This window comes from Podarcis gaigeae, assembly GCF_964106915.1.
Source record: "Podarcis gaigeae genome assembly, chromosome: 1".
In the NCBI taxonomy this organism is placed as follows: domain Eukaryota; kingdom Metazoa; phylum Chordata; class Lepidosauria; order Squamata; family Lacertidae; genus Podarcis; species Podarcis gaigeae.
This window is the reverse complement of record NC_139678.1, coordinates 64,218,067-64,243,204: the sequence shown is the minus strand read 5'-3', so window position 1 is coordinate 64,243,204 and position 25,138 is coordinate 64,218,067. Positions and strand designations below refer to the sequence as shown.

The 25,138-nt window shown below is 38.5% G+C and overlaps 1 protein-coding gene across 3 annotated transcripts in view; it reads left to right on the top strand.

The window, feature by feature from the left end:
- The window catches only part of MPPED2 (metallophosphoesterase domain containing 2), a 118,785-nt gene that overhangs the window by 37,811 nt on the left and 55,836 nt on the right, over positions 1–25,138 (top strand). For all 3 annotated transcript variants that reach the window (XM_083752633.1, XM_083752635.1, XM_083752634.1), the window contains exon 3: positions 22–203. In XM_083752633.1, coding sequence (XP_083608759.1) covers positions 22–203 — 182 coding nt within the window. The remainder of the gene's footprint in view (positions 1–21; positions 204–25,138) is intronic.

Sequence of the window (25,138 nt, the reverse complement as noted above, 5' to 3'; positions counted from 1 at the left end):
ATCTCTTTATGTTTGCTTTAGGGTCGACCCTATTCCATATGACACCCCGAAACCAGCAGGCCACACGCGGTTTGTCTGCATCTCAGACACACACTCCAGAACAGATGGAATCCAGATGCCTTATGGGGACATCTTGCTTCATACGGGCGATTTCACTGAGTTGGGGCTGCCTTCTGAGGTTAAGAAGTTTAATGACTGGTTAGGTAAGGAATTACTGCATTTTGGTGACCCCAATTAACCTTTGCGATCCAAGTGTCACTTACAGCCTCCTAATTGTGTTAAAGCTTTGAAGAACATTTACCCCTAGCCTTGTCATTGTGTTATGTTCTCTTTCTAGTCAAAATATGTTTCTGTTAATTGAGCATGGATTTATATGTTTGTTATTATATTTTCAGTACTTGATGCTCAGTCATTTGGTATCACACGATGACAAAAGCTGAATAGTTGGAGGGGCAGCTGTAACCACCCTGCTGTTCCTGTTCTGGTGGTTAACTGAGTTTCTGTCCCTGTGCAAAAGACAAATGATTAGCAAAAATATAACTACTGTTCCTACTTTATGCGGTAGAAAATGTGCCTCGAAAGGGTCTCTATAGCAGCATAGTGCTGTGAGATGGACATATGTTTCAGATAAAGGGGTGCAAGCATATTAACCTCCTTATGACTGATGGCTTCTCATATGCATTAAAGTCTCCAAGGAGCAAGGCACCTGTTGCCTAGCTGAATTTTGCTAAGTATATCCTAACAGCCCACTGATCTTAGTGAGCCTCTAATAAGTTGACATAATGGTTTAACAAGTAAAATGAAAGACAGCAATGATAGCTCTAAATCGAGGTATTGGGTATCTCTGTCATGTGAGAAATCTTGAGGCCAATTGCATGTGCCTAGGTAACTTGGGGAGATTAGCTAGAAAAGGGAGAGGAGGGTAGTAAGAAGACTAAAATGGCAAGTTGACCCTTAAGAATGAACTAGCCTTCTAAAAAAGTTTTACTTGTCTAAATGAAACTGCATCATTATAGAAAAAGCCTTTTAAAACATGGCTTTGACACTGCCCTCTTACGGCTTGTGTCTAGTGACCATGTCGCTAAAGGCCCCTAATGGCATCATTAAATCCCACTGGATTCCCTTGGAAAGCCCCTGGGGAGATAAGAAAAGTGAAATTTTTGTTCATAAAAGGATTTTTTTTGTTGGGGTGGGGATTAACAAGAAAAGAAAAGAAATAGTTCTTCCACATTTTGGCTTTTCTTTACCCTTTATCCCTCTCTCTGTCTATATTGACCATTTTCCAGTTTATTCCCCATTCCAGTTTGATTTGTAAACCCTTTGTCTTACTTTGGACATTCTTTCTCCATTTCTTTAGCCTTTGAAGGCATTGGAGGGGGTTGGACTAAATGACCCTTGGTGTCCCTTCCCATTCTACAAATCTTGGTACTGGGACTGAATACTAACAGTGTTGGTCTGATATTTGAAATGGTTCATGGCTATAATAATTTAAGGACAACCCTCTCTTCATTAATATTATGCATGCTGTTTTGAGTTGCAGCATTGCTTCATAAGGATAAAGCTCCCTACTGATATAGTGTAGAGAACGGTCTAAATTGAATTTGGTTTGGGAAATTACTTTGAAATATTTGTTTATATCGTTTTTATACTCTGCTTCATCAAAATTTGCTTGTAGAGTAGTTTACAAAAATCAAATAAAATACAGTCACAAAACAGAGTGTCTTCATAATTCCTCCTCTTCAAGGTTGCAGACTCAAAAGTTGACTAATCTTCCCATAATCTCCAGGACCCACAGAGCAGAGCTGTGGTCAGCTTCTCTGCCACTCTAGGGAACCTCTTACTTTCCAGATGCAACTCCTATAATCCCTGACCACTGGACATGTTTACTGGGGCTGAAGGGAGTTAGAGTACAACAACAACTGAAGTGTCACAGATTCTCTAGCCCTGTTCTATCTCAGTATATCTGAAAGGCCAAAGCATGCTCAGTGTATCATGGAATAAACTTTGCCTAATTAATTCACATGACAGCTATATGTTATGTATCCGGATTGCCTTCCTATTTAATTATTTAAATAAATTGTTTGCAGTAGTCTAGAGTTAGCATTCACATTGTTGACAGGCCAGTTTATGGAGTTGTCCAGAGCACTGTCCAGTCCAGTATTGATGGATTATTTTCAGCTGGTGCTGTTTCAGGCTGTTGTTGTTTAGGCTTTTTTGACCACATGCGTGTTTGATCCTTGCTCTTTGTGCTTATAAAATCCATCTGGGAATGAAACCTTTTTGGGCCAAGCAGTTTATAAATTCACCAGTACAAGAGGAAGTGGTACTGAACTTGCCTGAATGTGATGGTAATTTGATGCACCTGAAAAAACTTTTCCTTGGGCCAGAAGATTTCAATAACTGCAGACCAATGGCAAATGTTTCCTTCCCAGATGAAGTTCTAGAATACTTGGCCACTGATCAGATACAGGTTCTCTTGTTGATTTAACTTTTATCCATGTAAATCAGTCATTGGGCCTAATTTTGGTACCATGAGTAACTTGTTTGCCCTTGTGAGGGATAATTTGTGTTAGGATTGTGACTCTGCTTGCTTTTCTTGATTTCCCAGAGGCTTTCAATACCATCGGTCATGGTATATGTTTGGGATGTTTGTCCAGGTAAGAGGTAGATCTTCCTGTTTTGCAATCGTCGTTTTGCTCCTAACTTGGATGGTCAATCCTAGAAAGTTGTGCTGGAGGTTTTTTGCTTGGCCTTGTAGAACCTACAGAATAGGGTTCTTCAGGACTCAATATTAACCCTTATGTCCAAAGTCCATTTTGGGGGCCTAATCCAGCCCGTTGGTCGGTTTAATCCGGCCCCTGTGGCAGTTTATTTCCTAGGGTAAAAACCTTTTAGAAACCCTCAACAATTTCAATCCTAAAAGAAGCTCAACAACTTCAATCCTAAGAAAAGGTCAACAACTTTGGTTGGCCCTTTGGTTGGCCCCCACAGCCCTTCACTTCATCAAATCTGGCCCTCTTTGAAAAAAGTTTGGACACCACTGCAGGCCTATACCATTTAACACCTACAGGAAAGCGCTGAGTGGAGTTTTGAAGAGTGTTGCCTCAGTATACAGATGACACCTAACTCTACCTCTTATTTTCATTTCACTCAGGTGTGGTAGCCCGTGTGCTTTGCAAGCGCCTGACTGCAGGAATGAGTGGATGAGAGCCAACAAGTTGAAGTGTGTAGCGGAGTGTTTCTGGAGGATCAGGTTCACAGAATAGGGGTAGTATTCAATCAGTTGCTGGCACTGAAGGGTACATGTGGATGCCATTTTAGTCTGGTAGCCCAGCTAGGTCCTCTATCTGAATGCTGATTACAAGAGTTAGATTGTTAGTGCTAGGTTATTCAGTGTTTGGATTTCAGCAATGTGTTAAACATGGTGTTGTCTTTGAAAATTGTCTAGAAGGTTCAACTGATGCAGAATTTAGCAGCAAGGTTGCCATTGGGGATTAGGTGATCAGAATATTTTATTCTAGTTCTTGCTCACTCATACTTGCTTCCAGTGTGGGCCCAATTCAAGGTGCTGGTCCACTTGCCTGTGCCATAAGGTAATCATCCCTGGAGGGTGGCCATAAAGAGAGGTGGCCTTTTTGTTAGTGGCCCTATACCTGTGGATACTCTCCCCAAAGAGATTCCCCTGGCACCCACGTTACAATCTTTTCAACAGCTGGTAAAGACCTTCCATTTCTCCCAAGAGATGTTAGCATTTTTGACAGTATTAACATATTTTATCAGGCAGCATTTTAACTTAATTTATTGGGAATATTTAATCTGATTGGGTCTTCTGCTTGTATTGTGCTCTGCTTTGCTTTTTTGTTGTTCACTTCTGAAAAATATGGTGTTATTTGCTATATCGAAGGTTTTTATTCATTTTAAATTGTCCGTCATCTAAATGCTTTGAAATGCTTTGGAACAGATGACTACTATTACTACTTTGGAACAGATGATTACTACTACTACTACTACAACTTGTAGTAGTAATATTTATATGGCAATGCCAGCTCCAGCTATGCCCGCTGGTATATGGTCCCCAACCACCTAGTCAGTTGCATATGGTCTTCTTAATCAAAAAGTTTGCTGAGCCCTGATTTAAAAGGTCTATGAAGCAGTTAAAATCTACAAAACAACACTAAAAGAAGTAAACCAAACAATCAGAAAGCATCCAACAAATAAATAAAAGCATGAATAATATTTAGCAGTAGAAGGCCCAGAAAGGATAACTATTGAGAACAACTGCAAAAACCAGCCTCTTCAGACAATAAGCAAGAATCGGAGGGCCGTAAGGGCTTTCAGAACAAGAATAAACTTGGCTTGATACAAAAAGAATGATCAGGAGATGAGCTGAACAAACCTTCCCAAGAACTGCCAGAAATGCTCTATCCTGGATAACAAACCATCCTCTGTATGGAAAGGAGCATGAAATCTAAAGGTCATAACCAGCATATTAAATTGAGTCTGGAAACCAATTTATAGTCAATTAAATAGAAAAGCCTACTTAAGAGTCTAGCTGAGTGAACAGTTTAGAATCTGATCTTCAATATAACTAATCAAAGTTCATTCCTTCACCCTCCTCCTCCTCATGTATTCCTTTACTATCCCTATATACTGTTATCCAAGCCTGTCATTCTACCTCTCATCTCAGCTTTTCATTAGCCCATCAGCTAACTTTGATTCTTCCTTCACACAATCCTTCCTATACATGTCTACTCAGAAGTAAGTCCTTTTGGGTTCAAGGGGGGCATACGCCCAGGTGAGTGTATGTAGAATTGCAGCCCTTAAGTTTCTTCTCCTTCTCCTTGACTGATAAATTTTCATTATTGGTTTTGCATGAAAGTCGTCTTAGCTTGTACACTGCATGACCTTTGTGGTCACTTAGTGATTACACACGCCTGCTGAGGTAATTTATTCACTTTGTTTTGGTGTGAACATATCCCAGGGGTCTTGTAACTGCTGTAATCACTTGACCCTAGTGACTGTTAAATGCTTTAAACACAGTTACTTTAAATTTATAATTGTTTTCATTAAAAATCCCTTATAGTAACTTAACTGACCTTGCAGTAAACACAGCATTATGGGCTAAGGAAAGAATTAAAATTATTATGTGATGGCTAGTGTATGTTTTGTCCACATACATTCTTCAGATGTATAATACAATTCACATTTCTACCTTTACTGTGTAGCTGTATATAGAGCAAGCATAACTTTAAGAGTCCCTTTCCTTGGAGTAAACCCCATTGAACATATGGGACTTGCTTCTGAGTAGGCTTGTATCAGTTTGCATTGGAAAGTATGAAATTATAGCACTTGTGGCATAATACAAAATATTTCGTCACATGCTGTTTCTTGGAAGTAGCCGAAAAATGTAGGGCTATGAAGCAGGATGTAATATTTATCACAATAAATACGGTCATTAAAATGAGTCTCATGATACAGTTAACTCACATCTTATGCAAGGCTTTGGTTTCAGGAGTCTACACATATACACAAAAGCAGTAAAGCCAGGAACCGCTGCAAGATGGAGCTCAGCCTACCTGGCTGGGAAGGCGGTGTGAGGGCTCTGGGATGTTGCTAGAGCCCTTGTGCTACCACTCCAAAGCTGGGTTAGCCCATGATTGCAGCTTTGCGCAGAAGTGTGTGTGTGGGAAATAAATAGATGGAGAATGGGTTTCCACTGCTCTCCATTCCTCCATTCCTTCCTTCCTTCCTTCCTTCCTTCCTTCCTTCCTTCCTTCCTTCCCCTCTCACCTACCTGTACTGTGTAGGGTGAAGCATATAAATATATTGTAATTAAATGGTCCTAGCATTGTAATCCTTTACCAATGTTATAGAGGACCTTTGCTACTTTCAGTTAAGTTGGCTTCCTATGTGGTTATCTTTTTGTTATCAAATTCTGAAATCATGTTAACATACAGAACTCCCAACAGAAAGAGGATCATTTATGTTGCTATTGAATAAGGCAGAATTTTATTAGCTTTGTCGTTTGCTGCCGTGGTTTCCTCTTGTTAACACCTTTTCTTCAGGACTGTCAAAAAATATTTTGTCACCCTGAGCAGCTGCACTTAGCTGTAGTACGTTTGAGCTGTGTGATGCAAAAGTTGCACCAGGAATGTCAGCAACATCATAAGGGGCTCTGGACTATACCTCTTGGATTGCACACTGCCTTGTTACCACCCCTAAAAATATGCCTGCTCCTGGCAAATGTTTGCATTGCTTGTACAGTTCTAAGTTATGACTGCCACATGGGATGTTTATTGAAAGACATTTCAAATAAAGCTCGTGTTCTTCTCCACTCCAGTGCAGAATGAGCATGCAAAGTGAAAGTGGAAGCCCAGCTAGAAATGTGTGTGAATAGCTAAATTGGTGCATGCTCATATGTGGCACTCACCTTTGTCATGCAAAACGGAGCAAAAAGAAAAAAAGCAATGAAAGTCTGAAGAAAGTTTCAAGTTGGGCTGCAAATACTGATGAGGAGTCAAGCTGATTGTCAGCTTAAATTTTAAACTTTAAGCCTGTCTCTTGATGCAAAAAACCTGATGCAAATAGCTGCTGTGGAAACATCAAAGAGATTTACATCTCTGCAGCATTTTCCAGCATGGTGAATTCTTGTAGATGTCAATGGTCTTACTGCAGTATTTATCCAATTTGGTTGTTTAGTGCTGATTTGCATCTCTTGAGTAAATGGTGAATAATATTCTTCCTCATTTGTATATTTTCACTATAATATCATTACAGTTTTTTTCTGTTTGGGAGAGGAGATATAATTACATTTAATTTTTGTTTTGAGCTTCTATCTTCTTAGCTAAACTTTGGTTTCCCTCATTGGTTTCAGTGCAAATGTACTGAGGTAATCTGGTCTGAATAAATATTTTAATCAGATAGTTCATGTGTTATTGACAGAAATTAAGACTCTAATGAAGATATTGCTGAAGTTTTGGTCAGCTACTGTACTGTTTTTCTGCCTTTTTTGGTTTGTATTTTTAGACACTGATATAGCTAGTGCTTCTCTCAGGCAGAGCAGCACCTCTGTGTGTTAAAGCTTGTGAGTCATGGTGATATGTGATTTGGGATTAGAGAAAATAGAAGTGTTTGGTTTAACCTTTTGACTAATGTAGAGGAGATGATAACACTTGGAGGGCAGAGATAAGGTGGCAGTTCACTGTGGGCAGGGATATGAGCAGATGACCAGTTTTAATCCCAATTTGTGTCTGTTAGCTCACATGGAAATCTGACAAACAGATTCAGGCGTCTGATGCTGTAGCAGAGTTGCCTGCTTTAAAATATTTACTCAATATAATTTACTACATTCGAGTAAAGCAATGTGTGCAATAAAACAATGCATAATAAAGGCACAAAGACTTGAACTAGATGATTAATGCTAAAAGCACAGATCATTTGTTCAGCAGGGAAGAAGGAGGTGTATTTGGCCTTCTACACCCACCGCATAAAGGATCAGTGCTATCCAGTGCTATTTTTTCTTTAAAAATGTTTAGGGGTACTCTCATTTTGACTCACAAAAACCACCATTTTATCATTCAAATCAGGAAAAACAAATACAGTAAATGGGCAAAAGTACAAAGAACATGCATTGCCTCATGATGATGAAAAATAGTAATTTTCCTACTCACATTGAAATGCTGCCTTTCAATGAGGCCAAACTTTCATCAGTAAAACACCACACATTCCACACTGCTTCACACATTAAACACTTGCTTCCGTCTGAGACTCAGGAAACACCTTGACAGAAAATGAGGCCGCCATTGGGGGTAGCAATGGAACTGATGATCCACTGTGCCAGAGAATAAACTTTTTTTTTTAGTTTCTTCTCTCGTTAGATTCACAAAATGTTTAGGGGTATGTGTACCCCTGCGTCCCCCCAGGAAAAAAAAGCACTGGTGCTGTCCAATAGCACAGCTGCTGGCCCTGTTTGCAGCTGTACACTTTGTTTCCAGTCTAGGAAAGGGAACCATGCATATGGTTCCAGATATTCAATCTGGTAATTCGGCCCTGGCCACATATGTAGTGCCTATTCCCTGTTGCTGCACGTAGTTCCTGATCCACTCTCACACACTATTCTGCTTTCTTGTACACATTGCCCTTGGGGCACATGGTTTTTTAAGTAGTTAGAAATCTACTTCTATTCCTCTATGACATTTTCGCTTTCCCCCCACATTATTGCTCCCCTCAATACCGCATATTAATTTTGGGTTTATGGCCCTGCTCCGCTTTTCTCATGGTATATATTGCCTGAGTAAGTATAGAAAAACTGAACTGATAGTAATTTCTTTCATTTTAAAAATATGATTTTAAATCAGCCTTCACATGCATTTAATTTTAATTCATTTTTATCCCCAATTGTATATTCTTTACTTATTTTAATATTTTAAACTTGCATTTATTTAGGGGCAGAAAGTCCACAATTTTGTCTTATACTCAAAAGTACTGGCATGTATGTTTTGCTTAGGTCTAGCCTTGAAAAAATGCAGGATATTAGAAAGCTGCCCCCCCCCCAAAATGTGGGGTATCTGGAATTCTCTGGGGTTTCCTAATATATAATGAATGAAAATCCTTTGAAATAAGGCACAGCCCTCAAAATTAGCAGCATATAGTTATCCTCTGTTTTTTTTTACTTTTTTTTTTAAGGCTATAAGCTTTCTTGAAGTAAAGGGCACTTTGAAGAATTCTTGGGTGAAATATTCACAGTATGAATCAAAACTTAGTTTGATTTACTCTCTCATTTTGATGCCTGCCATCTGGAACTTGCTTTACTCTGCATTGCTTCATTTTCTTATGTCCAGAATAAAGATTTACTGTAAAGCGTCATTTTGTGGCACTCAACCCTTGGTTCTTGTTATTAATTTTGCATGCCCCCAATAGCTGTGAATAAAAATGCTAATTTAAATAGTCCAGGGGACTTGGTAAGTTTAACTATATCTTTAGAAAGTGATCTCTTTTTAGGACTCTACTTTCATTAATGGACAGGGCGCGTATCACTTTAAACAAGAGCTTCTGAAGTACTTAATCTGAAGGCTTGATTCTTGGTACTCTGATACCAACCTTTCTGCGTCTCAAAACCTTCTGTAGATACTTCTCTCATAAACTTCTTTAATAAAGGTACACTACCCTGGAATCTTCTGATAGTAGGTGTGCGTGGGGGTCAAGAAACACTTTAAACAAACGAATGAATAATTGGAACATACCGTATTTTTCCGCATATAAGGCGCCCCCTATTTTTTTAATTAAGAGATTAATATTTTAAAATAGTTAAGGTTGCCATATTTCAAGAATCTGAGCCTGACCACCCATGCCAGAGCCCGAATCTGAACCTGGACCGCCCAGGCCAGAACCCAAACCCAAGCCCAGGCTGCCAGAGTATTCACCATCTGTGTACAGTCGTACCTTGTTTCTCAAACGCCTTGTGACTTTAACATTTTGGCTTCCGAATGCCACAAACCTGGAAGTAAGTGTTCCGGTTTGCAAATGTTCTTTGGAAGCCAAACGTCTGGTGGGGCTTCCGAGGCTTCCGATTGAGTGCACGAAGCTCCTGCAGCTAATCGGAAGCTGGGCCTTGGTTTTCAATCGTTTTCGGAAGTTGAACAGACGTCCAGAGCAGATTTCATTCGAGAACCAAGGTACGACTGTATAAGATGACCCCCAAATTTGAAGCATAGGAGGTTTCTGTATTCAGCAGGCTTTTCAGTGATTCCATTAACATTGGTAGGGCAATTATTTGAGCAAATGTTAGTTGAATTAAGGACAGTTAACTAATCTTCTTCCCACACCCTCAGCCCCAGGTCTGTGTTTGCATTTGTTTCGAAGTAACAACTTTAGATTATTTCCTCTCTAGATCTTCCCCAAATGATAAAATAACTACTGCAGATAGTTAGTGATAACTACTAGTGAAACAAAAGGAAGAGGGCCCATTGTGTAAAAACATCACATACAGTCATACCTCGGGTTAAATATGCTTCAGGTTGAGTGTTTTCAGGTTACGCTCTGCGTAACGTGTTCTGTTACTTTGGGGTTTCGCAACCTGCAGATGTGGGTTGCATTCGCTTCAGAATGCGAACGGGGCTCCGGAACGGTACCAGAGGTACCACTGTATTATGAACATGATCTTTCTCATCATCTGAATTTCTTGGACCTTGAAGTTACATCAACAGGTTTCAGTGTATCAAAAAAGTAAACACACAGACAGAGAGAGAGGCAGGCAGGCAGACAATTTAAAAATAAAAAAATAGCAAAATTAGATGAGTGTGGTGAACAGTCATGAGTTTACTCAGAATTTCTTGAATATTTCGATTTGGTTTTTACCTGTTTAAGATAAATGTCAATAATGCAGGGGGGGGGTCTTCATTTCTTTTCATTTATTTCCCATGTTTTGTTGAATTATTTATGTACAGTTTCTAATATCTAGGCAGAGAAATACAACATTTGTTTGTATATATGCTTCTCTCTCTCCCCTGAATACATGTATATAATAAAAGCAAAACAGAATCCTTTGCATTTGTTCGGGCATTGTTTTCCTGCACAGCTCTTCAGTGCTATGGAGGAGCAGCCTGAAACAGAAATGTTTGGGCGGGTGGAGAAAGCACTGCAGATTTTAGCATAATGTCTGGTGTTCAAAGAAATTTTATCTCATCATAAAGATTAGCAGGCTGTGTAATTCAATTTAAAATTGGTCGGCGGTGCCCCCTCTATTACAGAGCCTTTTTGCTTTATGCCGTATACGACTGTAAGGCCCAGGCTGCATGGCAGACGATATTTAGGGCTCTGTCATTGTTGTTGTGCTATTTCTTTTTCTTTGACTTAGCCATAATTGTTGGTGAATGTGAGCATTATGTTACAATGAGTTAAGAAAATGCTTGCTCAACTGAATGTCTCCTAGGCTTGCCCTGTGTGGTAGGAAATGAATTTTCTCTGGTCAAGCAACCACTGAGTGAAGGTTTTCTAAGACTATTTGCTGCTAACAGGGCTTGAGTCTTAAAACTCTCACGTTAGCATTTATTCACAGTATTAGAGGAATTACTGTGTCACTGAAAACCAACATGCAGCAACTTATGTTAATACAAGGGTGGCAAACCCTCACCTTATTGTAATTACCCATACCAGGGGGTTAATCAAGTTTCGTAGAATTACTGTCTTTACAAGAAAAATAGGTAGTTTTCTGAGCCATGCTTCCTACTGGGTATTAGGGTTCAGTTTGATTTGCTAATTAATCCTCTTGTTTCCCTGGGCCAGTAGCCAGCATCTAAGCCCTGGCGTTTTTTGCTTTGGTTTATTACATCGAGTGTGCTTGCTTTCCCCTAAAGGATACAGAAAAGTGATGCAGATAAATCTTGTGTTGACTAGAGGCTTGTTTTAGAAAATTGTTGGAGATTGTGGAAAGAATGGATTTTAAGCAAATTTTGCAAAGTGTACGCTGCATTGATGAAGCACAGAAAATATCTGTAAGGTCAGGTACAGAGAGAGAGGGGGGTTGGTTCAATAACAGAACAAAGTAAAATGCTGTGAAACAATACCAGCTGCATTTCATGGAGAAGACTGAAACAACAAATTGGAATCTTAAGGACTTAAGAGGTTTTTATGATGACATAAACTTTTTAGATGCATAAAGCGTCCTTAGTAGGCATTGTGTATGCATATATGTAAATGAGTATAGAGCAAAAAAAAAAAAAGGTGTGTTGCTGAATGACAGTGAAATACAGAGAGTACAGTCTGTAAACTGATAAATTCAAACCTCTCATCAAGAGGCTTGATTCTAATTTGTTTAGGGATGAATAGAGACGATGACTGTCCCACTATAGATGATCATTAATTTAACTGATGTTATTGGCAGTGACTGCTTATTTAGCGTATATTTATGCTTTAATTGAATTCTTACCAACAGTAGTATTTGCATTTCATTGCCATTTTACCTCATTTCCCCTCTTACACCTTTGTGTATATGTACGCTTCTTGCAAGATACACACTTGACTCTGGTCCACAAAAGCATATATCAGGAACCTTCAACTCCCAAGAGACTGCGATCTACTCACAGTATAAAAGAACTGGCAGTGATCTACCCATTATCATTGGAGGATTGACCAATTTTAGGGAGCCAAAGTTGTTGAGCTTATTAATCTGTTCATTTTTAAAGTACCACAAACCTCTTTGTTGTGTTTGCTGAAAGAAACTAATCTAGCTGCCCCACTAGTACATGCTGCAGACAGGTTTGAGGTTTACAAATACCTGGCTGGACCACTGAGTAAAATTGCAAAACCCAAATATAGCAACTGTTCAATTTAAAAAGGCTGAAGTTGGAAGTTTAAGTTGAATGGTTCAAGTTGAAAGGGTGTGTGTGCAAAATGAGAATTAGAATTGGAGTTTCATGTTATATTTGCAAACTAAAGGTTCAGTATCCACAATGTGGGCAAAAAAAGCACTTCTTCACACAGCATGTAGTTAAACTATGGAATGTGGGTGGGGCATAATGTAATAATAATAATAATAATAATAATAATAATAATAATAATAATAATAATAATAATATAGGCAATGATGGCCACCAACTTGATAACCAGAAGGTTTGTGATTCAAGTCACCCAGGGACGGCTGTGGGCAGGATTCCTGCATCGCAGGGGTTGGACTAGATGACCCTAGTTCTGATTCTTTCCTGCTGTGGTCCTGAAAACAACCTCTCATCTGAGGGTGCTCTTTGTAGTGAGAGGAAATTCCCATTGGTGTGAATGGGCATCTCTTTCCAATGCAAACAGCAGCTTCAGATGAGATTAGACCCATTAGAAACCATGAACTCAGTGGGCATACCCTGATTAATACTTCTAAATGGATGGTGTTTCAGAATACCGGTAGTTTTTTTTACTGTACAATCAGATTTGTATAAGAAAGATCCATTGCACTTTTCTCTTGGGGGATATGTTAAATACTTTTCATTCTCTATATAGACTATCTGGTACTGGTGGATAAGTTTGTTGGAATTACATTTCGAATAAAGGAATTTTTCACCCTTTGTATAAATGAATGCAAAGTAATTATTTGGAAGCATTAGTACTGTGTGTTGTGTTTTTTTGGGAAGGGGATTTATCAGCAGTAGAGTATTGTTTCCTTCCTTCCCAAACTTTTTGCCTAAGAGTGGAGAACAGCTGTGAAGAGTACAGAACATCTAGAAACAAGGAACGTACGTCTGGGGAGTCCTTACTTTGACAAATGTCTTCTTCACCTAGATATATTTAAATGATTTCCAGAATCTATCTGACTGACTACAGAAGACAAACCATTACAGCTGTATTGGAAGCATAGCGCTATTAATAAAGAAGTGCATCCGTAAGTGCAGCTGTAAAAACAGTCATGGCAGACTTTGAGATGAAAGTGGCAAAACCTTACTGGTGGGGAATGTAAATAAGATGCAAATTGTTAAAGCTTCTTAAGTGACTGAAGTGAGAATTATGTTAACTTTCACTGCTAATTACTAGTTCTGGTGAAGTGTACTTGTCTTTTTATGTCATGGTGCTTGAGATTTTCAAACAACACCCTGTAACTTGAGTGTGTTTGTTTGAACAGAATCCTAGAACTTGAGGTGATAGGAAATCAAGGAATACATTGTTGGCTAACTGTGAAGAAGGCTTTCTGCTCTTGACTTGCTATAGTTGCCAAAGTATATATTTCACAAAAGATTTGAATGCACAAAGGCTCTTCATACAAGAATCTTCTGACACAATACAGCAACTTTTGCCTCTACAAAAGCAATTTATAATTTCATTTTGTAATTTACTAAAAATTATATAATTACTCAGATTAAAAGTCCTGGCAAGGCCAGTATGAGAAGAATGGAATCTACTTTCCTAATCTTGTGCTTTAGCAACTCTTAACAGAGCCACATGTGCATGATCAAATATTTTCAGGGGTAAAGAATAGCAGTGGTGGCATTTTCACATCATTACTTGTATATATACTTTCTGGGGAGTATGTTAGGTGAGCTATAATCTCTCCTAAAACACTGGTATTTGGTAGCATATTATTTCATGGGTACTGATAGGGATACTGTCCCTTACAAGAGTTAAAACAAGTTTTATATCACCAGCATAGTGATATAGATATATAGATATAGATATAGACACACACACACTTCCACAAAGTTGTGCACTATTTTTCTATGCCTCTTGCTTCGATTTCCTGACTTAGAATTGTACTCAGGGAATCTGGGGAATTTGGGTCCAAATTATTGTCTGCCCTTTAGCAGAAACTTACTTTCCAAAATATTCCTAAAATTTCCCATGCCCTCTTGGCATTCATCACAAGCAACCGTTGACTTAGTGAGTGCCAATACACACCACCACCCATCCCTTTCTTTCATACCTATATATTAAAAGCTGGAGTAGTGGTGGCAGCAGCAGCAGCAGCAGCACTGGTGAGGGTCTTCCTCACTTCCCTTGCTACTGATGGATGCTGAGGATTCCGGGAGGATCATTCATAAGAGCCAGAAGCTGATACAGTGGTACCTCAGGTTACATACGCTTCAGGTTACAGACTCCGCTAACCCAGATATAGTACCTTGGGTTAAGAACTTTGCTTCAGGATGAGAACAGAAATCGTGCTCCGGCAGTGCGTGCTTCAGGCTAAAGTGGTGCTTCTGGTTAAGAACAGTTTCAGGTTAAGAACAGACCTCCGGAACAAAGTAAGTACTTAACCCGAGGTACCACTGTAGAACCAACTCCTAGAACCCAATGAATCTGTATTGCACTCTTCTTAGCCATCAAACCCGGATTTCAAGCTCTGGTTTGGAACGCAATCTAACTGTGATCAGTGCTGGTGCAGATTTAAGACTTCATTTGAAACTAGGGAAGCCAAAGAACAATTTGAAACACTATGTCCACATTAGGCTGTAGCAGAAGTTGATCATCACTGAGTTGATTGGTTTTAGTGTGTGCATCTGCCTGCTGTGTTAATTTTATACATGTTGAAAGTGCTGCTTTTAAACACAGGACAAGTTTTAGATATCGGCACACACTCCCAAACTGCAACCAGACATAGAACAACCTAGGAAGAATAGTGCCTTGTGATTTTGTTGAACATTCCTAAATGATTAGGAACAATAAGCCAAAATTCTGGATAACATTATATCTAACACTGGAGTAATAAAACACTTTTGAAGCAATTCTTCTGTCACACGTGAGCAATTTAAGAAATTACAGATTGATTTGAGTTATGGCAGGCTAACTAGAATGGTGAAATTATGATGCTTAGGCTGTTCCTAAAAACACCAATATATTTCAATATATAATTATCAGTAATGGTGAATTGTTATCATTAGGTTTCAAGCACCTTGTGCTCTTAATTCACCCTCGCTCAAGTGGCAGCTGAGCTATTCATTTAACTACTTTTTGGGAAACATGTGCTTGAAAAAAGCCCCAAGGTTTTCTTTTGAATTATATTAAGCAGGGCAGTGCTGTCTAATTCATACTGACTCGCTGATAGTGATGTAGTTATCTGAGCTTTCGGGCTTTTGTAAGAAGCTTCATAATAGAACAAATAACTATAACATAATAAGCATGAGAATAAAGAGCCCTCTTGGATCAGACTTAAGGCATATCTAGTCCAGTGTCGTGTTGCATGCAGAGGTCAGCTAGATGCCTCTGGGAACCCCTCAAACAGAACATGAAGGCTCCACAGCAACTGTTCTTCATAGGCCTGCTGTCTCTTGCAATGATGAGTAGCATATAGCTGTCATGAGCAGTATCTATTGATCTTCTTGGCATCCACAAGTTTGTTCAATCCCTTTTTTAAATAAGCAGAGGCTATGGCTCTTGAGGCAGTGAATTTCATAGTTTAATTATGCACAGGGTGAAATGTTTCAAAGACAATGCAAATGTAATTAGTAAATGACATTTAATAAATGTGTATCATCAATACACAAATAAAGACAAGCAGTAGCTCTTCAGAAGTTTGTTTTACCAAACGGTGTACATTTAAGTGAGAAGACATTACTATTTCACCTGTGCTCATTAAACTTTTGAGTTTTTGAGGGAAGGGTTTATTGGTCTGTTTCGCCATCAAAGCTTGTGATTTTGTTTTTCAAAAGTGTTTTACCTTACAAGGCCATTTCAACACTGTTTTATTATTATGTATTTCTCCGGTTTTATAAATCATCAAAACAGAATGAAATGAAGAAAAATATCAGTTGATTTATTTGGTAGTGTCTTCCAATTCATTTTTATTTTAAATATTTTGGCAAAGGTTGGAAGTCTGTTATCCAATTTCCTGAAATAGCTCAATAAATCTTTATAAGTGTTGGTCCAGTCTTTCTTTTATGAAAACAGCCAGGATTGTGTTTGAGCTGTTTCTGGCCTTTATCCAGCACAAGCTAATCACTTGAAACTCTCATAGATTTCGGTGGAAGAGTTAAGCACATTCTTGGCTCTCACCAACAGCAGTAGGACATAGAAGTGCTTACCGTTGGCTGGATCATGCCATCTGTTTTTCAATTGATCCACTCCCAAAGTCTAATTGTTTTCAAATTTTGCTTGAGCAAGATATGCAGTCTGAGTCCTTTCATGTGTTTCTTTCTAAGCCCTACTGTTTTAAAATTCTAAATAGCAGCATTCTCATGGTCTTTGAAAAGAAAAAAAGTATTTATAAATGAAAAAACCCAGGATCATCCTCCAGCACCAACATGAAGTTGATAATTAGTTTAATTACAGGCAGAAAAGTATTTCACAAGATGACCTTCTTTCCTCTTTGTACAAGTATTCTACTTCCTTTTTATTAAGAAAAAGGAACCCCTTAATTACAATTGTAAATTGCAGAAATAGAGGCAGATGATGTTAGAAGCATTTCCAGGGATGTTTGCTTTAGGTTCTTTGTTTTGGTTCAGTACAAATGATTAAAATTGACTCTTATGTCTTTGTACAAGGTAATATCCACTTCTGAAGAATTTGTTCAAAATCTGGAGATTAGGTTATCTAGTGAATGAAGATTCTACAAAGAAATAGATTTGTGTATTGATGCCTTTAGAAATATTATTTGATGGCAATAAAATGTCCACCGAAATTCCCTTCTGAGAGGAGAAAATGGAGTTTGTTTGCAGTAATTGCATTTTCAAGCATTTACTCTCTCACTTTCCAATATAAGTTAAGCCAATTGAAACCTGTGATTTGGTTTTGCTTAGCAGAAAAGGTACCATGTAAATTGATCTGTGATGCACTTCTAGAAAAGGCTTTGAAAGTTTTGAAATTGAGATGGCATTTTCTTATTAGATTTAGATAGTATGAGGATTCATTTCTATATTTTAGCCTAATGTAATATTAGCCAAAAATGTTCTTTTTCAATTTGCCTTTAATCAAATTCAAGACACCCATTTCTGTTTAGGCCCACTGGCAGTATGAAGGGTGAAATTGTTTCCATGGTATATATGGTGCAGTCATAGTAAAACCGTTTAAAATCACAGTAAGAGACTTGGAGTACAATTTGTGATCCCTTGTTGCGTTGATATAATTTACAAAATTCCAAAAGAAAAACGGATAGGCTCTGTTCAAAATAAAACAAAGGTTGAATCCAAGTCATGAGTGCTATGGTGTACCTATTAAGATTATGGACATTTAGTCTTTCCTTTTTACCCATGTGGAAGCTGTGGCTGGGTACACTCATATTTTTCTGCCCCCCACTCCCACCCCAATGAAGTGAATGCAGAAGCTTTTGTGGGCAGTGGAACTTAGAGGACGCACACACACAGTTGCACCATAGAGTGAGTTTCAATTATCAACAAATATAGCTGCCAACTCTGCCACAATACACACATACAGTACGACCAAATTACACATGGCATTAAATATGTGGTTCAACATCATATTTAACTTTTAAAGACACGAAAAAGCAGATGTTTGGGTCCTGAATCATGATCGGGACTGCTGTGAACAAGGAGGAAGAGTTCACCACTGCTGCTGTTCCTGTAGGTTTCACACCTCCAGGGCAATTACTTGTAATGGAAGGGAAGTTTGCATTGGTCCCAATTGAAGCTTCTTCCTGATACAAATAGCAGCATGTATGTAGTTTGGCGCTCAGACAGCACTATTACAGGACTTAATGATGCCAAACCATCTGGGGTTCATTCCCTGGATCATTCTCCAACTAATATAAGCCGCTACCTGCCAGCAATGTCCTTCTGCTGTCTACATAGGGCAATCAGATTAGATGCATTGTCAAAGTATAAATGAACACAAAGCTAACATTAATAAAGGCAACAACCAGAAACCAATGAGAGTCTCCCAGGACATACTGCTGTTGACCTGAAAGTCACTATTCTTCATCGAAAGTACTTCAAAGGGAGATTCCAGTGTAAAAATGCTGACCTAGAATTTTTCAACCACTTGGTTCCTGTTGAGGCCTAACTATATCTACAGTTTTATTTCCCATTTGTAGTTGCTAGGTAGCATAGTTAAGCTAGAAAGATTTTTATCACCAGCTACTGCTAATGTGAATGGTGATTGTGCTTATTATATATTGTCACAGAATGTACCTTTTGCATTTCATTGACATTTGTGGCCACTATGTGTTTGTCACCTTTATGTCTGCCTGCCTGCCTGTCTCCAATGAGAATAACATTTTGTGTATCTGATGATGTGAACTATAATCCATGAAAGCTTTTGCCATAATAAATCAGTCTTTATAGTGTCTGATCATAAATAGAAAATGATCTTGAATGTACTGGTTACAGAAGAAGCAAACAGTGCTGAAGTCCTATAGCTTTCTGACTAGGTTCTGTGCAGCTAATTCTAAATTATTCTTGTGCAAATAAGGAATGAGTGCCAAAACTCGACCTAGATTTATTCTCTATATTACATTTTTTCTGCTATCTGCCTGCAGACTATTGGGCTATTTCAGGATAGTTCAATTTCATGTAAATTTATCATTGCAGTAGATTCAGAATTCAATTTATTGTCAAACAATGAAGGTGTATGAAAGTTACAGTAAAATGGTTTACAAAAAGTACAATAGAGATACAGTGTAGTTAGAACCTGAGTTGTGTGTCTTCTTTTTAAAAATCAGCTATATTTTTATCAGAGAATCTTTAATGTTTTCCACAGTTACAAAAGTGAATACAAGCAGTTTAACTCATGTTGCATACTTCTAACAGATACAAACTTTTGAACAGTGCTAGATAGGTCAAAATCCACTCTTGTGTAAAGGCTGGGCTAGGAATGTATCTGTGATATATTTATCTTGCTGTAGTAAACATTTTAAAAATACACATATCTCAGTCGTGATTGTTTTGATGTTTTCAGATATGAGGTGCTAAACAATACAAAACATTGGTGACTGTTTTTGCAGTGATGCCCCTAAAATTCAAGCAAAATTTTCAACATTATCACACATTTTGAAATCACACAAATTCAGATGCCTGGGCATTCAAGCAATGAGCATTTTAAGTAGGTTATATGTAGTCCACCTATGGCAATGTATGTAAGATGATAAGTAATTACATGAGAATGTAGAACAAGCTTAATATGTATACAGTGGACAAATTAACAGGTATTAAAGTGATTGCATTGCCACATCTTAGGTTTGTGTTCCAGACATAACCAGTGGAAATTCAGGCAGTACAGTAAAGTTTTCGGCAGAAAAAATAAATGCATTTGTCTTTTGATCTAAGCATCTATGTTTAAGAAGGGCTTTGCTATACCAACCCTTGTAACTTGGGGGCTGGTGGTTCCAAACCTTTGTTTACATTATGATGCATGCCAGCTGAGAGACAATTCTTATCATAACGGATAATGATAGCAAAAAACAAGTGACTTTGGAGTCTACAATATGATATTCCTTTAAGGTTTTTCTGAAATTGCCCTTATTACCACCCAACTTACTTCACCCTCTCCACAGTGTGGAGTGTTTTTGTATCTCTTTTAAAATAAATACCAAAGCGTTAAAAATAAAGAACTAAACACTCACTTTCTTATGGCAGCTCAAGCCATCATAAGAAACCAAACCTTTTATTTAAGCAAACTTGACTATTGGTATAGTAAACTGTGGCAGTTGGCTTAATTGGGAAAAAGATCACACAATTTAAAGGTAGCCAGAGGTAAAAACACTAAGACAATTTGTTTTGCTGTATGCTTTGGTGTTATTATTTTACATGAACAAACCAGAACAGAGCCACCCTCTAGTCCAGTGTTTCCCAACCTTGTGCCTCCAGATGTTTTTGGCCTACAACTCCCATCATCCCTAGCTAGCAAGACCAGTGGTCAGGGATGATGGGAGTTGTAGGCCAAAAACATCTGGAGGCACAAGGTTGGGAAACACTGCGAGTCTAGTCTATCATAATATATGGTTTTGATAATCCATACACTGATAAGACCTTTTTGTATCTCCACATTTATTTAGATTTATGCAATTCTGCAGTGTAATGTAAGAGATATTGCTTGTTTCGGTATTTTCTGTTTGTTTTACATTATAAAATTCAAAATTAAATAAAAACCAAATGACTGACAATACAATCCTAAATACTTGCTGGAGTGCTATTTTTGTTTCCAGAAAGTATCTAAGGCTACAGAGCTTTGAACTGTACACTGATATGCCCCAGCCACAGCCCCAAAATGGGATGTAAATGCTTAATTGGGCCATAATTTTAAGACAAAGAAATAATGAGCCCTCGTTGGTAAATTCTAGTGGGAACTTGTTGCTGGAATATATTGAAGAGTCATATTAACCATTCTACAGTGCAATCATATCCATGTCTACTCAGAAGTAAATCCTACTGTATTCATCAAGGCTTACTCTTTAGCAAGTGTGTTTAAGATATAATAATATATAGCAACTGCTATATATTATTAAAGAACCATGATATAAACAGAAACCAAATAATTGTTGGAACAAAATAATGTTTCACTTATACGGAACATTTCTTTCCCCCTCCCTCCTTTTGCTTAATGAAGTTTTTTTTAAAAGGGTACCAATCACAAACAGTTACATTAGAATAATGTTACGGTTGAGACATAAATTTGTAGAAGCAAGTATTTTCATTAACTGCTGTGGAAATTTTTAATTGGCCCCTACATATATAGCCCCCTTTAAAGTCACCTATTCCAGTCGGTGATGCTAAGTTTTCTAAGGAACCTGCCATTAGGCAAGCATGTACAGTGGTACTTCAGTTTTCGAACGTCTCAGAAGCCTAACATTTCTGTTTTCGAACACCGAAAACCCGGAAGTAAATGCTTCCATTTTTGAACTCGCCTTGGAAGTCAAATGGCTTCTGCTGCATGTACATGCTATTTTTTTCAGTTTTCTGCTCTTTGCACCTCGGTTTTCGAACGGTCAAACGGTCTTCCGAAACGGATTACGTTCAAAAACCGAGGTACCACTGTATACTGTTTTAAGCCACTAATTGGGGAATGGCGAAGGGTGGCATCCCTGTGGTAAAAGAAGGATCCATCAGGGAGGTAGATAATTTCCAGCTATCCCTTTGCATCCTGCAGCTCTCCATATCCCACCCCCTCAATTGATCTGGAGTGTGTCTGAGCAGGTTATGAGGGGGAAGAGGGTGCAAGCGAGAGGGAATCAGAAAAAGTGTCCCCCACCCCTTTCCACCAAAGGATGCCTTTTGCCAGCAGAGGATCACCAATGGATTTCAACTCTCGTTGGTTTGGGAATACACTTATTTAATGTATCCCAGTATTGTGGACTCTAACGGAGATCCATATGTGCTCTTGCCCAGTCAGAGATTTAGACTAGGTGGGACTCCTATTACTCTCCCTGCTTGATGGGTTTATGGCTCAACCCTGGCATTATTGTAACGTAGTTTTTTGTGTTTAATGTTTCTTAGACTTGGTTTTCCATTGCCAGCATGGAAGGAACCCTAATGCATGAGTTTCAGAGGAGAAGGTAGCAGTCTGAACCTGCTGTGTGGCTCGATCAGCAAGCGTGAGTATTAACGCTAGAGCTGTCAGGCCTTGTGAAAATTAATGAAGCCTGACGGTTACAGAGTGAAAGGTCAGAGGCAGAGCTTGCTCTTACGTAACATTTGTGTTTTGTTGTGTCTAACAACATTTTCAACAAAGGAGAGCTTTTATGTGTGAGCCTTAGATTTATCGCAGGACTCGGTAGGTCTCGGCCTTTGCTTTTCCCTGTGCTGTAGCCTGGTGTTTTCCTTGCATAAAACCAAAACAGTTTGGCTGTTCGCTCTTCTGTCTGCCTTGATGGATTTTCCATATGCTTCTTGAATGTCCTTTCAGCCTCTGCCTAATTCAAATATCACTTTTGAAGGATTTTTATTTGGTGAAAGGTAAAATTTGTGATTAAAATGTAGTGCTTATGAGATTTCCCCACCCCCCTCATAAATATTTGCTCATTAGTTTTGAGGAATGCTTGTAGTCTGGCACCACTCTCTGTGTGTTGAAAGTTAGCATCTCATCCCTGTTGTGCTGCTAAAGATTCTTCTGTCGGATTATGAAAGAAAGGTGATAATTATATTTGGACAGTTTGGCTAATATAGTTGTTGATTTGGCAAAGTAGTTTGAGAGGTGGATCTTGTTACATGTTAGAATTGTTGACTTCGTTCATTGTAAAATATATTAAGAGCTACAGATCTTGAGAAGAAAGCCGCAGGAACAAGTCATAGTACTTTGGTTAAAGAGATTAAATGTTCCATTCCTAGGAGTTGCTCTAATGCACATATGGAGCTGTTGTTGAGAGTAATATCAATGTGCACAAAGGGAAGGTTGACTCTTTCATGGAAATGAATCTGTGGCAATTGGTTCTTGGAAACCTGTGAGCTCATCTTTTTTCTAGAGGCTTTTCTGCTGCTTCTTTTTTTTTAGTTACTTGTCTTAACATAATCACTTCTGTTGCTTTTTTATTCCACCTCCAAATAATAATTAATTTTGTTTGGTTATTGGAAATCTTAGCCCTAGTTTACAGACAATGATAGTGGCTGAATTTCCTGCATTTTAATACCTTTCACTATCTGCTTTTCCAAGGAGGAAGTGGTTCCTTCTATGAAAATGCAAAAGCATGAGCCAAGGATGTTCACCAGTAGGAAATTTGACAATATTGTCATATGTATGAATCAGCTTAGTCAGGTATCTGAGTGAGGTACTCTGTTGAGCAATAGTTTGAACATTGGCATTACAGCAGGCTGAGCAGTCTATTATGCTTTAGCTAAGAACTGGGAGGAGGGGTGAACTTGCTATTCAGAAAACCCTATCCTCAAAAATATTATATATGTATTTTTTGTTACTTTGTAAAAAATGCTTAATATTACATTGAGTGCCCGATAACTGAAAACAAAAACATGTCCCTGACAAACATAACAAAACACCTTTTTTGGTGTCTCAAAGATATTCACAGAAATAATTGGGGTGGGGGTGGGTTATACATTTTTAAGTATGGACTCTATCTCCATGATTGCTGTCTGATTTGGTTTGATCCTGGGCTGTTTATATCTTTTTTTACCTGTTGTCAACTACTTGCTCAAAAGCTTGAGTGAACTTTTGAAAAGCCTCATATTCTCAGGGAATGTAACAGCACTAGATGTGCTCTGTGACCTTTCCGGAAATCACTCTCGGGCAAAGGTCCCTAAACACCAGTGGTCTACGAGCTTCATTCATGTGGTCCATGGTGCAAATACACAATTTGAATACAGCATTTATCACAGGACCTTATGCTACAGCAGGCAGAACAATCATCAAGTGTTAGATAAAGTCACTCAGTAATGCTCAAGTGGTCCACGTGAGTGGGATGAATTTTGGGAAACATTGCCCTGGGAAATGATCCTCATAACATGTCCACTATGTTGCCATAGTGGTTATAAAAGCAAGTTAAAAAACATTTCTTCCAAATATATTAAGATAAATCTTATTGCCATGGGCATGGGGGGGCACATACAAGGTGAAATAGCTCAAGGTTTAGAGATCATCTTTCCCAATAAAATGAAATAATATAAAAACCCATGCACGAGCAGACGTGGGTTGCGCTCCGGAATGGATCCCATTCGTATCCAGAGGTACCACTGTATAAGCACAAGTTGGAGCACTGCAGCTAGTTTCAAATCAACTCGAAACTTGATTCTGTGTTGAGTTTCCTGCATTGTAGAGGGTTGGACTAGATGACCCTTGGGGTCCCTTCCAACTCTACAATTATTTGATTCTAACAACAAGTCTTAGGAGGTGGCAGAGGGCCCCAATACCTTCTACCTATGCTCAGGGGCACTCAGGTTTGTTTCTCTCTGCCTAAGAGTTTATTGGAAACTCCTGGAAGAGGCAGGCATTTAGACAGATGCATAAGTTCAGAGGCGAAACTGCAGAGCGCAGGGTCATCATTCCAAAGGTTGCAACATTGCCATAGTGCCATACTTTGTGACTGAGTCTTGGAACTCATGGGTGTATCATCCTGCTTTCTAGTGGGTCTTTTCTTTATCAGATTATATGTCATTCATTTTTCAGTACAATTTGCTTTTAAATCTATCAAAACAAAAGCTATGTATATTCACATTTTATATGATAAATGTCTTCCTTAGTATTGTACCCACAGCCGATTTACTTTTCGTTAGCTCTATCTTTAATTGATCTCTAAACTGATTGTCACTAAAAATGTGCAAGAACAACACTGTACCTTAAGAAACCAGTTTTAAACGCAGTGTGCGGAGGTAGTTAAAATAGTTTTACCTGGTGAATGCAACCCCTTGTCAATACGAAGTCAGCCTTGTAAAAGTACATTCGTGCCAACAAGGTTGCATACCAGCTTATTTTGTAAATTAATCAGAGAATGAACTTACCCCATTCTGACCTCTTTCAGTTTCAGGAGGTGTTGATATGAATGTGATCCATATATTCTGTAATTTGATTGCCTGCACTTTGTTCTTGTAACTAGCGCTAGAGGCATGAAAAAGGAGTGAGGCTCAATGAACAAAGCCTTCCTTCAACCCCAGCTCCCACTCCAGTTTTTAAAAGAGCTGGCTTTGGAAAGAAGTATATTGGTTGTTTGACTGTTTCTTCTTTAATAAAGAAGAAACACTTATTTTCTGTTTCCTTTACCAGAAAAAGAAATTGTGAAACTAGGAGTGTCAAGTCAGCTCTTCCTTCCAGGCCCATGCAGTATTATGAAAGTGTT